Raw genomic sequence first — 13,823 nt, forward strand, 5'->3', positions numbered from 1 at the left:
GGCTAAGGACACATTGAAGTGTGCACATAGTTTGAGTCGCGCTGGCTAATTCTTTGAGCCCTTCAACCATAGTCCAGGAGCTCTTTTTTAGCATCTGAACTCTTTCCTTTGAAGACCTATTCCTCCCTAATCTTTTCACAAACAGTTGTGTCATGCAAAATACTTCAGAAGCTGAACTACCTTTACAGCATGAAACATCAAATTGCATGCCAACCATGAACTTAAAATATGAGAGGGAAATCCTTTTTTTATCTCTCCATGACCCATATGCAATTAAAATTTTCTCCTGCGTTTTCTCCTAACAGATATTTTTTCATCTTCGATTTAGAATAACTTTTCAGCACTTTGGAATTGAAAAAGTACCAAAAGGTTGGTTAAAAAGTACTATCAAAATTATTTTGAGTATTTTTTTGCTTCTTGTTGGTATAAAAGGCATTTTACTGACACGTTTCAAAATATCACTTAGGAGAAAACTTAAGAGAAAAAATGAATTGCATATGGGCCCATGTCTTTTTGACACAGAAGGAAGTCCTACATATTTTCAGGACTTCAAATGCAATTTTGCTGTGATTTTGTGTGCACACATTGGGCCATATGCAATTGCCTTTTTCTCCTGAGTTTTCTCCTAGGAGATAATTTTATATCTTCAATTTTATTTAACTTTTTAGCACTTTTCAATGGAAAAAGGGCAAAAAATAAGAAAAAGTACTGTCAAAATTATTTTAAGTATTTGTTTGCTTGCTTGTGGTGTAAAAGGCATTTTATTTACAAGTTGTGAAAGTATCACCTAGGAGAAAACACAGGTGAAAAAGTGAATTGCATATGGGCCATGTGGCCATATGCAATTCACTTTTTCACCTGAGTTTTCTCTTAGGTGATATTTTCACAACTTGTAATAAAATGCCTTTTAAGCCACCAGCAAGCAAGAAAATACTCAAAATTAATTTGATAGTACTTTTTCACCAACCTTTGCGTACTTTTTCAATTGTAAAATGCTCAAAATTTAGTTTAAAAAGAAGATGAAAATTATCTCCTAGGAGATAACTTAGGTGAAAAAATCAATTGTATATGGGCCATGGTGTTTTAAATAAAGTTTTACCATGCCAGGCCCATGAGCACTGCCTTCTGGCACATAATCCCGCCCCTTCTGCCGGGGCTCCCCATTGGTCTACTGTCTGGACCAATGAAATGGTCCAGACATTAGACCAATGGAGAGCCTCTGGCAGGAGATACAAAGATGCTTTGCTGGGGCTCTGCGATAGAGAGAGAGTAATTACAGTGACTCATACACTGTAATTACACAATGAGGACTTGTGGCAAGAGGTGGCGGATGTTCAGCAGCGGAAGGTAAATTGCTGTGAGGTATCTGGGCTTCAGAGATGTGCGGCGGCCCAACAGGGAGCTCTGGGGGTCTCCTTATAAAAGAAGACCCTAGATGCAGCAATAACATGCGTCAGTATGTTTAGACCTGCTCTTTGGAGGTCTAAGCTAATGCTCATGTCTGCCGGAAAGCATCGCTTCCCAGAGGCATGCAAAGTGTAATAGGATAGGGTATAAGGAACTTGCTGGGCGATGATATCACCCAAACTAGTTTTTTTAACACCCTGCCTAGGGCTAAATGAAATTTGATCGCCTGATTAACGGACTCACCAGCATTTAATGTTGGCATCAGGCCCATATAGAGATAGATAGATGGATAGATAGATAGCTAGATAGATAGAACATTATTACCCTATTTTTCTTGTACAATTCTAAGCAGGATTGCGTAAACAGGGCTGCTTGCTAATTCTTGGGGAATTTGAAAAGAATGCATTTTCATACAGGGTCTTTTTAGAAGCTTGTTTATAGTATTTATTGCAATTGAATGGTGCATTGGGCACATTAGGTAGAATACTGTACAACTAATTCATTAAATACAGTGCACAAAATGTGGATCTAAAAAGTTAAATCCATTAGAACTAATCCAAAACAACTGACTTACATTATTCACCTCAGTGGAAAACAACAATGATTCGTGAATGAAAAATAAAGCAAAGTGTCTTCCAGTCAAATGTATAATGTGAAGTAGCAAGAAAAAATAAACAAACTAAAGCTATTATGAAAACATACTGTCTACTACATCCACGGTGAAACAATCTACATGCACTAATTTTAAAAAAATAAAACAAGATAGAAGTTTGTATTATAATCAGCTGTTAGGCTATTTATGATTACAGTCACATAGACTGTAACCGGAAGTATAAAAATCTAAAGCTAAGACCTCCTACGAAAAATAAAGGGGAAGAGTCTTACTATATCATATGCCAAACTCTAAGTTCAATAGCAACATTTCTCAATACTCTCTTTACAAAGAGTAAAAAGTCAGAACAACTATTTAAAATAATTAATTTATTATAAATACATGAATATATGAGAACAATTGCAAATTGTATTTCTGAATCATATAAAACCACAAGCTACTTCTCAGTGTAAGCTGACTGCACAACTTCAGAGCAAAATTGATCACGAGATGTTAACCAATAAGATCATAAATCACAGTAGTCCGTTCAACCACAAGATGGCATACATTTACTTTTCTGCAAGACTTGATTGTAATGCACCATCTATCTTGAAGACAAGGGAAATTATAAAAGCAATCTGACTTGTCTAAAACTCCAATATATAACCACAAAGTAGCATATATTATACTTTTCTATACATTCTTATTTATACAGCAAACTTAAAGTGGATCTGAGATGAACGTTTACTCATTGCATAATTGTGTTCCTTTCTTATTGTTTATAGGGCATTCCTCAAGCCAAATACGTTTTTGTTTTTGTTTTAATACTCTAATTCCCTATAAACTAGACAAGCCTCACCCACAGTTTTTCAGAGAGCTTTGGCATTTTCAGACAGTAGCAAGGGCTCATGGGAACTCAGTCTGGGCAGGAGAAGGGGGATGTATTACTAGCCAGAGATTTCAGAGGCAGAGGGGAGGAGGGAGGAGGAGGGGGGATTAGGTTTTTTTCACAGGCTGAGTGCTGAAGATGCAGATAGGCTAGCTTGTGTGTACTGTTTACAAACAACATGGCTGCTGTCATTGTATCACAGGAAGAAATAATTATATTCTATTGAAGCTGTTTGCAGCTAGATTTGCTGTGTAAACTATCTAAACTTTAGATAAGATATATAGACGAGTTACTTGTTATAGTTAGTTTTTTTTATCTCAGATCCGCTTTAAGTTTGTAGACAAAGTAGGAATGTGAAATTTGACCTGATATGTTAATGAAACGTTTATATCCAATCCCTCTTTCCCTACTAAGTCTCACACTTGGACATCTTAATATATATATTACTAAAAATTTAGGGGGAAAAAATTAACCCACAGTAAGCACAAGTGTTCCCAGTTTGCAACACTAAGAAAGTTAGTGTTTTTTAGGGTATGACTTTACAATATATGGAATCAACTACTATCCAAGCTTACACTTTAATTGGCTTTAATATAATTACAATTCATATTTACCAATCATATGGAATATGGGATCCTGCCGGGCCTATGGTGTCACCCCGATCTTTCCCTCTCCGGAGCCTTTGGACCTCTGGTACAGCAGAGCACTTAGCAAGAGGCTTTTTAGATATGAGAGTGTGCGTGAGAGTCTGGGAGTCTTCCCTTCTTTCAGAGTATGAGGGTCTCTTTCAATGACTGTATCTCCCCATTTATCCCTCTGCGATGAGGGTAGGGACATAGGAGGGCGTTAGGTTAGGCTTCAAGAAGGAGGCTCTTAAAGCAGACCTGAACTCAAAACTTCCTTTCTGCTCTAAAAGATACACAACAGCATAATAACCTTTAACCACTTAAGGACGGCCCCCAGCCGATGGGCGGCGGCAAAGTCCGGGCCCAAACGACCGCAATACGCCCATCGGCGGGGGCGGCTGCGGGAGTGGCTATGCGGCGATCGCGTCATTCGTGACGCGATCAGCCGCCGGGGACTGGCTCCGCCAAACGTTCGCTGTAACCCGCCGGCCGTTCGGAAGCGCCGGCGGGTTACTAGCACCCAGATCGCCGCTGCACGTATGTATAATAGGCTTTGTAATGTATACAAAGCCTATTATACTGGCTGCCTCCTGCCCTGGTGGTCCCAGTGTCCGAGGGACCACCAGGGCACGCTGCAGCCACCCTAGTCTGCACCCAAGCACACTGATTTCCCCCCCTGCCCCCTTATCGCCCACAGCACCCCTTTAGACCCCCCCCTGCCCACCCCCCAGACCACTGTTTGTACCCATCACCCATCAATCACTCCCTGTCACTATCTGTCAACGCTATTTTTTTTTTAGTCCCTAATCTGCCCCCTACTCCCTCCTGATCACCCCCCCACCCCTCAGATTCTCCCCAGACCCCCCCCCCAGAGTACTGTATGCATCTATCCCCCCTGATCACCTGTCAATCACCTGTCAATCACCCGTCAATCACCCGTCAATCACCCGTCAATCACCCCCTGTCACTGCTACCCATCAATCAGCCCCTAACCTGCCCCTTGCAGGCAATCTGATCACCCACCCACACCAATAGATCGCCCGCAGATCCGACATCCGATCACCTCCCAAGTGCAGTGTTTACATCTCTTCTCTCCTCTAAACACCCACTAATTACCCATCAATCACCCATCAATCACCCCCTATCACCACCTGTCACTGTTACCCATCAGATTAGACCCTAATCTGCCCCTTGCGGGCACCCAATCACCCGCCCACACGCTCAGATTGCCCTCAGACCCCCCCTTATCAAATCGCCAGTGCAATATTTACATCTGTTATTCCCTGTAATAACCCACTGATCACCTGTCAATCACCTATCAATCACCCCCTGTCACTGCCACCCAGCAATCACCCCCTGTCACTGCCACCCATCAATCAGCCCCTAACCTGCCCCTTGCGGGCAATCTGATCACCCACCCACACCAATAGATCGCCCGCAGATCTGACATCAGATCACCTCCCAAGTGCAGTGTTTACATCTCTTCTCTCCTCTAAACACCCACTAATTACCCATCAATCACCCCCTATCACCACCTGTCACTGTTACCCATCAGATTAGACCCTAATCTGCCCCTTGCGGGCACCCAATCACCCGCCCACACGCTCAGATTGCCCTCAGACCCCCCCCTTATCAATTCGCCAGTGCAATATTTACATCTGTTATTCCCTGTAATAACCCACTGATCACCTGTCAATCACCTTTCAATCACCCCCTGTCACTGCCACCCAGCAATCACCCCCTGTCACTGCCACCCATCAATCAGCCCCTAACCTGCCCCTTGCGGGCAATCTGATCACCCACCCACACCAATAGATCGCCCGCAGATCCGACATCAGATCACCTCCCAAGTGCAGTGTTTACATCTCTTCTCTCCTCTAAACACCCACTAATTACCCATCAATCACCCCCTATCACCACCTGTCACTGTTACCCATCAGATTAGACCCTAATCTGCCCCTTGCGGGCACCCAATCACCCGCCCACACGCTCAGATTGCCCTCAGACCCCCCCTTATCAATTCACCAGTGCAATATTTACATCTGTTATTCCCTGTAATAACCCACTGATCACCTGTCAATCACCTATCAATCACCCTCTGTCACTGCCACCCATAAATCACCCCCTGTCACTGCCACCCATCAATCAGCCCCTAACCTGCCCCTTGCAGGCAATCTGATCACCCACCCACACCAATAGATCGCCCGCAGATCCGACATCAGATCACCTCCCAAGTGCAGTGTTTACATCTCTTGTCTCCTCTAAACACCCACTAATTACCCATCAATCACCCCCTATCACCACCTGTCACTGTCACTCATCAGATTAGACCCTAATCTGCCCCTTGCGGGCACCCAATCACCCGCCCACACCTCAGAACGCCCTCAGACCCCAGCCCTGATCACCTCGCTAGTGCATTGCTTGCATCTATTTCCCCCCTCTAATCACACCTTGAGACACCCATCAATCACCTCCTGTCACCCCTTAGCACACCTACCCATCAGATCAGGCCCTAATTTGCCCCGTGTGGGCTCCTGATCACTCGGCCAAACCCTCAGATCCCCCTCAGACTCCCTTCCGATCACCTCCCCAGTGCATTGATTGCATCTATTTTCCCCTCTAACCGCCCCCTGAGACACCCATCAATCACCTCCTGTCACCCCCCTAGCACTCCTATCCATCAGATCAGGCCCCAAACATCCTGTCATCTAAGAGGCCACCCTGCTTATGACCGGTTCCACACAATTTGCCCCCTCATAGACCACCTGTCATCAAAATTTGCAGATGCTTATACCCCTGAACAGTCATTTTGAGAAATTTGGTTTCCAGACTACTCACAGTTTTGGGCCCGTAAAATGCCAGGGCAGTATAGGAACCCCACAAGTGACCCCATTTTAGAAAGAAGACACCCCAAGGTATTCTGTTAGGTGTATGATGAGTTCATAGAAGATTTTATTTTTTGTCAAAAGTTAGCGGAAATTGGATTTTTATTGTTTTTTTCACAAAGTGTCATTTTTCACTAACTTGTGACAAAAAATAAAATCTTCTATGAACTCACCATACCCCTAACGGAATACCTTGGGGTGTCTTCTTTCTAAAATGGGGTCACTTGTGGGGTTCCTATACTGCCCTGGCATTTTAGGGGCCCTAAACCGTGAGCAGTAGTCTAGAATCCAAATGCCTCAAAATGACCTGTGAATAGGACGTTAGGCCCCTTAGCGCACCTAGGTTGCAAAAAAGTGTCACACATATGGTATCGCCGTACTCAGAAGAAGTAGTATATTGTGTTTTGGGGTGTATTTTTACACATACCCATGCTGGGTGGGAGAAATCTCTCTGTAAATGGACAGTTGTGTGTAAAAAAAATCAAACAATTGTCATTTACAGAGATATTTCTCCCACCCAGCATGGGTATGTGTAAAAATACACCCCAAAACATATTATACTACTTCTCCTTAATACGGCGGTACCACATGTGTGGCACTTTTTTGCACCCTAAGTGCGCTAAGGGGCCCAAAGTCCAATGAGTACCTTTAGGATTTCACAGGTCATTTTGCGACATTTGGTTTCAAGACTACTCCTCACGGTTTAGGGCCCCTAAAATGCCAGGGCAGTATAGGAACCCCACAAATGACCCCATTTTAGAAAGAAGACACCCCAAGGTATTCCGTTAGGAGTATGGTGAGTTCATAGAAGGTTTTATTTTTTGTCACAAGTTAGCGGAAAATGACACTTTGTGAAAAAAAACAATTAAAATCAATTTCCGCTAACTTGTGACAAAAAAAAAAATCTTCTATGAACTCACCATCCTCCTAACGGAATACCTTGGGGTGTCTTCTTTCTAAAATGGGGTAATTTGTGGGGTTCCTATACTGTCCTGGCATTTTAGGGGCCCTAAACCGTGAGGAGTAGTCTTGAAACGAAATTTCTCAAAATGACCTGTGAAATCCTAAAGGTACTCATTGAACTTTGGGCCCCTTAGCGCAGTTAGGGTGCAAAAAAGTGCCACACATGTGGTATCGCCGTACTCAGGAGAAGTAGTATAATGTGTTTTGGGGTGTATTTTTCCACATACCCATGCTGAGTGGGAGAAATATCTCTATAAATAGACAATTGTGTGTAAAAAAAAATAAAACAATTGTCATTTACGGAGATATTTCTCCCACCCAGCATGGGTATGTGTAAAAATACACCCCAAAACACATTATACTACTTCTCCTGAGTATGGCAATACCACATGTGTGGCACTTTTTTGCAGCCTAACTGCGCTAAGGGGCCCAAAGTCCAATGAGCATCTTTAGACTTTACAGGGGTGCTTACAATTAGGCACCCCCCAAAATGCCAGGACAGTGAACACACCCCACAAATGACCCCATTTTGGAAAGTAGACACTTCAAGGTATTCAGAGAGGAGCATAGTGAGTCCGTGGCAGATTTAATTTTTTTTGTCGCAAGTTAGAAGAAATGGAAACTTTTTTTTTTTTTCACAAAGTGTCATTTTCCGCTAACTTGTGACAAAAAATAAAATCTTCTATGAACTCACCATGCCTCTCACTGAATACTTTGGGATGTCTTCTTTCCAAAATGGGGTCATTTGGGGGGTATTTGTACTATCCTGGAATTTTAGCCCCTCATGAAACCTGACAGGTGCGCAGAAAAGTCAGAGATGCTTGAAAATGGGAAAATTCACTTTTGGCACCATAGTTTGTAAACGCTATAACTTTTACCCAATCCAATAAATATACACTCAATGGTTTTTTTTTTTTATCAAAGACATGTAGCAGAATAACTTTCACGCTCAAATGTATAGGAAATTTTACTTTATTTGAAAAATGTCAGCACAGCAAGTTAAAAAAGTCATTTTTTTGCCAAAATTCATGTCTTTTTTGATGAATATAATAAAAACTAAAACTCGCAGCAGCAATCAAATAGCAGCTAAAGAAAGCTGTATTAGTGACAAGAAAAGGAGGTAAAATTCCTTTAGGTGGTAGGTTGTATGACCGAGCAATAAACCGTGAAAGCTGCAGTGGTCTGAATGGAGAAAAAGGCTCTGGTCCTTAAGGGGCGAAAAGACTGTGGTCCTCAAGTGGTTAAACAAAAAACATTTCTTTGTTGCAGCTGATACAATCCTAAAATAAATCTGCACTGTTTCTACTTCCTTTCAAATGAGATTATCTGCCATCTCTGCCATGGCAGTCAGGTGACACAGGGGAGAGATCAAATTACTTGTGATCAAAAACATGTGATTAGACACAAATGAGGGGGGAATTAGACAGGCTGAACTCTCTAAATACACACAGGGTGCATTTCTCTTTAAGGCTAAGCATCGGAAGGGGGAGCATTCTGTGTGAGAGTAGGTTTAGGTTTAGCTGTAGTAAAATATCAGTAACATTTAGCAATGTTTTACTTACAACATTACCATATTTTTCCGTTTTCATTTGGCGCCCAATTCCCAGCAGTATTTATTGTTTAGACTTATATCGGCTTCACTCATGAACTAGGAAGTATAAAGTATGTAAACTGTCACTTGTTTTTTGGGGAGAAAATGACCTGCCAGATCAGCTGCTCATCACTATTCTGAATCATGCCTGCCATGTCTGGAACATCATAGCTGACAGGAAACTGAAATGCCAAGTTAATATTTAATAACATGAAATTACATAATTGCCTGGATAACACTGACATACAGTATGTTACATGAAACTTTCAACAAGAGCTTAGCTATCCTTTAATTGTGTCATAGCAGACCAAAGTTCAACAGAGGAGAAAATTGGTGAAATAGCATTCTTGCAATAACTATTTTGGGTATGTACATGTAGTGCACCTGAGCCTGTATGCACCTGTCATGAGAACACAATACTTTTTAGATTTTACTGCAAGTATTTCAATTTGCGCAATCACAAGACCACAGCTTCGCTTACATTTAAAATGGACCTTAACGCACAGGACAGAAGGAAAACATAGAGATATGCACCCTGTATATATTTAGAGAGTTTAGCCTGTCTAATCCCCCCTAATCTTTGTCTAATCATTCACAAGTTGTAATTTGATTTTTCATGTGTCACCTGACTGCCATGGCAGATAAGGCAGATAAGCTCATTTGAAAGCACAGGATGTTAACAATATACGTCTGCTTCCATGAAAGCAGGAAGTAGAAACAGTGCAGATTTATTGTAGGATTTGTATCAGCTGTAACAAAGAAATGTTTTCCTTTAAAGGTTATTATGCAATTTCTAATAGCAATCAGAATGTTAAGTAAATATGGACAGTAGTGGGCAGTGTTCTGTGTTCATGAGCTATATGTGCTAGAAACTGAAGTACAGCTTTCTCCTTTAAAGATTCAACTACTAGGTGGGTCAGTCAGGAGTGAAAATGTGACACACATATCACACAACAGAAAACAACAGGTGCTGGAGGACTTAAGCCCGTATGAATAGATACACAGCTACAGCATTCATGGCTATGCAAAGGATTAGAAAATGGGATTTGAAAATGTGACATCCAGGATAATAATTATAATTTACACCGATCAGCATAATTGCATTATAATTTACACCAATCAGCATAATTGCCTTGTCAAGATCTGAATTTTGTTTAGAGTAGTTGAAAAAGGTGCAATGCGTGTCCTGTTGAAAAGGGCACGCACTATGAAAGCGGGTGTCGGGGCGGCCCACAATGCACACTGCAGCTACAAATAGCCCACTATTTGAAGCCACAGTTTGCATAGCGGGTGCCTTTTTCAACAGGATGCTGGGGTTAAGGCTAGGTGCCCATGGGGTTTTAAGGTTAGTCCCCCACTGGGGGGGGGGGGGTTAAGGTTAGCCACCCACTTCCTCCACCAGCGGCTCTGGACTCTCAACAGGTTTTCTGGGTCCCGGTCACTTCCGATAACATTACATTACAAGTGACTGGGATCCGGGAGAATGTGTCAGCAGTTCAGCGCCACCCCGTGGTGGAAGAGGGATGATGGAAGAGATGGAAGAGATGGAAGAGACTTTTCCATCACCCCTCTTTTACCACCAGGTGGCGCTGCACCGCTAACATGATCTCCTGGATCCCAACCACTTGCTAAAAGGTTAAAGCCAAATGAGATGCGTACATTTGAAAAAGTTAAACAATCTATGCTAGAGTCTAACAAGATTCAGATGAGGGTTGCAAATGCATACCACCTGCTGGCAAATTATTTTTAATAAAACTACAACAGGTATTAAGGATCAAGTAGGCTCTCCACTGTTCTCCAATCTTAATGAAGCTTAGTAGCTCAAGCACCTTGTATTGTGCAGGTTATTCACTGCATCAACCTATAATGTGAACTGTAGTCCCTGTTGGCTTCTACTTGTCCTACAGCCAAGCATATGAAAAACAGCTGTGCATATACCTACCCAAGCACATAACGGATGTTTTATTAAAATTAATTTGCAGTGGAAGATATACTTTTCTAGGTGAAGCAGGAAAAGAAATGGCTAGTGGCATGATAGCATTAATTTAAAATCTGCGCTGAAATGTTTAATGACTGCTAAAAACCTTAGCGAAACATTTCTTACAAGCCTATGCGATATTATTTTATTCATCTGTCAAACCTGTATCAGAATTCAACTAGCTAGGCAATTACATTATTCAAGCTAATTGGTGGCATTTGTAACTTTGAATGTCAGTAAATAATGTACCTGTCACATTATCTATATATCTGACAGCTGAGTTTATATGTATAATGAGGATATGCTGTCAAGACAGGGCAACATCATTCTTTACAAATTGGTCTATTTATTTTTACTAGTCTGGAGGTATTAAAGTGACCCAGCCAATTCTGTTCAACATAGAATTTTCTATGCACCCTGCTATGAAGACAACATTCGTTTCACAGGAGAATAACAAAGGATTTGATGCTGATGTCGTACTCTAAAGTTTACTGTTAGACAGGTGATTCCCTGCCTGTTGTTGTACAGGTAAAGCTTGTTAGCTTAGGTGCTTCTGCTAATGTGTTAAAGGACCACTGTCGTGAAAATCTTAAAATATAACATATATGTAAACCTATACAGATAAGAAGTACGTTTCTTTCAGAGTAGCATGAGCCATAAATTACTTTTCTCCTATGTTGCTGTTACTTACAGTTAGTAGTAGAAATCTGACAGAACCGATAGGTTTTAGACTAGCCCATCTCCTCATGGGTGATTCTCAGGGTTTTCATTATTTTCAAAAGCACTTAGTGAATGGCAATTGCTCCGTCCGACTGCCCAAAAAAGTGTGCAGAGAGCATGAAGGCTGGCCAGCATCTTTTTATAAATCTTTTTCAAGGAGTGTATATAAGGAATAAAGGCCATGCTGAGAATCCCCTATGGAGTTTGTTTTTTTTAGCTGAGCAACCAGTACATTTTTCCTAAGAATTAATGTGATTACATTTTCTAACATGTTCTAACACAAATATGCAAATGCAAATCAACACATAAATAAACTGTTTTATTTTATCTTCATAGGTTAGTACTTTAACCCATGAAGTATCCCAACTGAGCAAAGATATGAAGATTGTCATGAATATTTTAGAAAACTTATTGGCAGCACAAAGACCAGTTGGATATTATTCGACATATGGCACTGTGTTGGAGGGTATGGGTACCACAATAGGTTCCCCAATGGACCAAATGCAAACTAGCATGACATGGACAACAAATCAATCTTGCCTGCAAAGACAAGGTTCCTTAGTCGGAACTCCGACACAGTTATGTCAAGGCACTGTTGTTACTGACTTGTGGAATATGGATCCTTCAAGTGTAGGAAGCAGCCCCCAAAGAAATGGATCAAATATAGACAATTCTTTAGAAGGTGAATATTACTACACATCGGGCCTTGGGTACTCTCCATCACATTATCAAGTTATTCAGGCAGACCAATATTCCTATTTGAAGTGCACGTCACCTCATTCGGACAGCACATTAACTCCCCTGCAGTCCATATCTGCAACCCTTTCTCCATCTATGTGTTCTTCCTCTGACACTTCTCTACAACTTGTCCTGCCCAGCAGATCAGAGGAAGGTTTTAGCCAAGGAGCAATTAGTTCACTAAGCCTTGAAAACCTGCCGGGATCATGGGATGTAGAGGGAACAGCTGTAATATCCGGACAGTCAACAGAAGAATACACCCAGGACATTGTTTCAAGTACGATAGATTTTAAAGATGACAAAGCCATAAATGTATAATGATAACTGATGAGTGATATTCACCAGAAATAGCAACATGATAATGCTTTGTGCATGAGACTGTGAGAATGCACACACAAAAATACAGTGGTTGGTTGGCAACAATCCTGGAAAATATGTAACCGAAAATTAAATACGAAAAAGCACAGTACCTTAACATACTTATTTAGGAGTGTGGTGGGTGTGTTTCTTTTACTTATGTAAGCGATCAGTCTGTGAGCCAGACTTTTTATTTCAGATTGAAGACCCTAAGGGTCAAAACAGCTGGGAGCCGTATACAAAGGAACACATGACCACATATGTCATGGGGAGTTATTGTATCACAAAGCAAACGCTCTTTCCTGAGTGCCTGATTGTCATTTGCAAACAATAGCACTGTCAATGCTTGCTTCAGGTGACCATGATTCCTGCTGTCTATTTGTCAGTTCAGAGAAGACATAGGGACAATTATCGCTGCATGTCATCTCCTAGACAATCAACCAAATAGAGTTGGTAGATGGTGGGTTAGCCGTTGCACGTTATTTGTCATTTTAATGAAACCTCTTAATTTATTTATCAGAAAAAAAATGCTATTTTTATATTCTTGGTATGAAATATGTATTTAAACTATTTAAAATATTTATAACTAAATGTCTTTTTTTGGTAAGAGCTTGCAGTTTTCAAGAGAAATGCACAATTCTTATGCATATTGAATTAAACAATTTATTATTCAGAATATAAAAGTGTAAATAGTTAATATAATATCCCATTTGCATGTAAGTTGGATGAATGTATGCATCTGATATGTTCAAGGGGTTTAAAGATATGTCTAACGTAAGAACAAATGAGTTTTCAATAAGCATAGAAATAATGTAAAAGTTAAAGGGATACTGTAGGGGGGTCGGGGGAAAATGAGCTGAACTTACCCGGGGCTTCTAATGGTCCCTCGCAGACATCCTGTGTTGGCCCCGGCCCCGCCTCCAGTTCACTTCTGGAATTTCTGACTTTAAAGTCAGAAAACCACTGCGCCTGCACGCCCGTGTCCTCGCTCCCGCTGATGTCACCAGGAGTGTACAGCGCAGACACAGGCCATACTGGGCCTGCGCTGTGCGCTCTTGATGACATCAGCGGGATCGA

At 41.5% G+C, this 13,823-nt stretch overlaps 1 protein-coding gene across 6 annotated transcripts in view; it reads left to right on the forward strand.

The window, feature by feature from the left end:
* KCNH8 (potassium voltage-gated channel subfamily H member 8) overlaps positions 1-13,259 on the forward strand; it is a 506,682-nt gene extending 493,423 nt beyond the window's left edge. For all 6 annotated transcript variants that reach the window (XM_068236110.1, XM_068236111.1, XM_068236113.1 and 3 more), the window contains one exon: positions 11,988-13,259. In XM_068236110.1, coding sequence (XP_068092211.1) covers positions 11,988-12,707 — 720 coding nt within the window. In that variant the 3' untranslated portion in view covers positions 12,708-13,259. The remainder of the gene's footprint in view (positions 1-11,987) is intronic.
* Positions 13,260-13,823: the final 564 nt, after the last annotated feature.

This window comes from Hyperolius riggenbachi, chromosome 5 (genome assembly GCF_040937935.1).
Source record: "Hyperolius riggenbachi isolate aHypRig1 chromosome 5, aHypRig1.pri, whole genome shotgun sequence".
Classification (NCBI taxonomy): Eukaryota; Metazoa; Chordata; class Amphibia; order Anura; family Hyperoliidae; genus Hyperolius; species Hyperolius riggenbachi.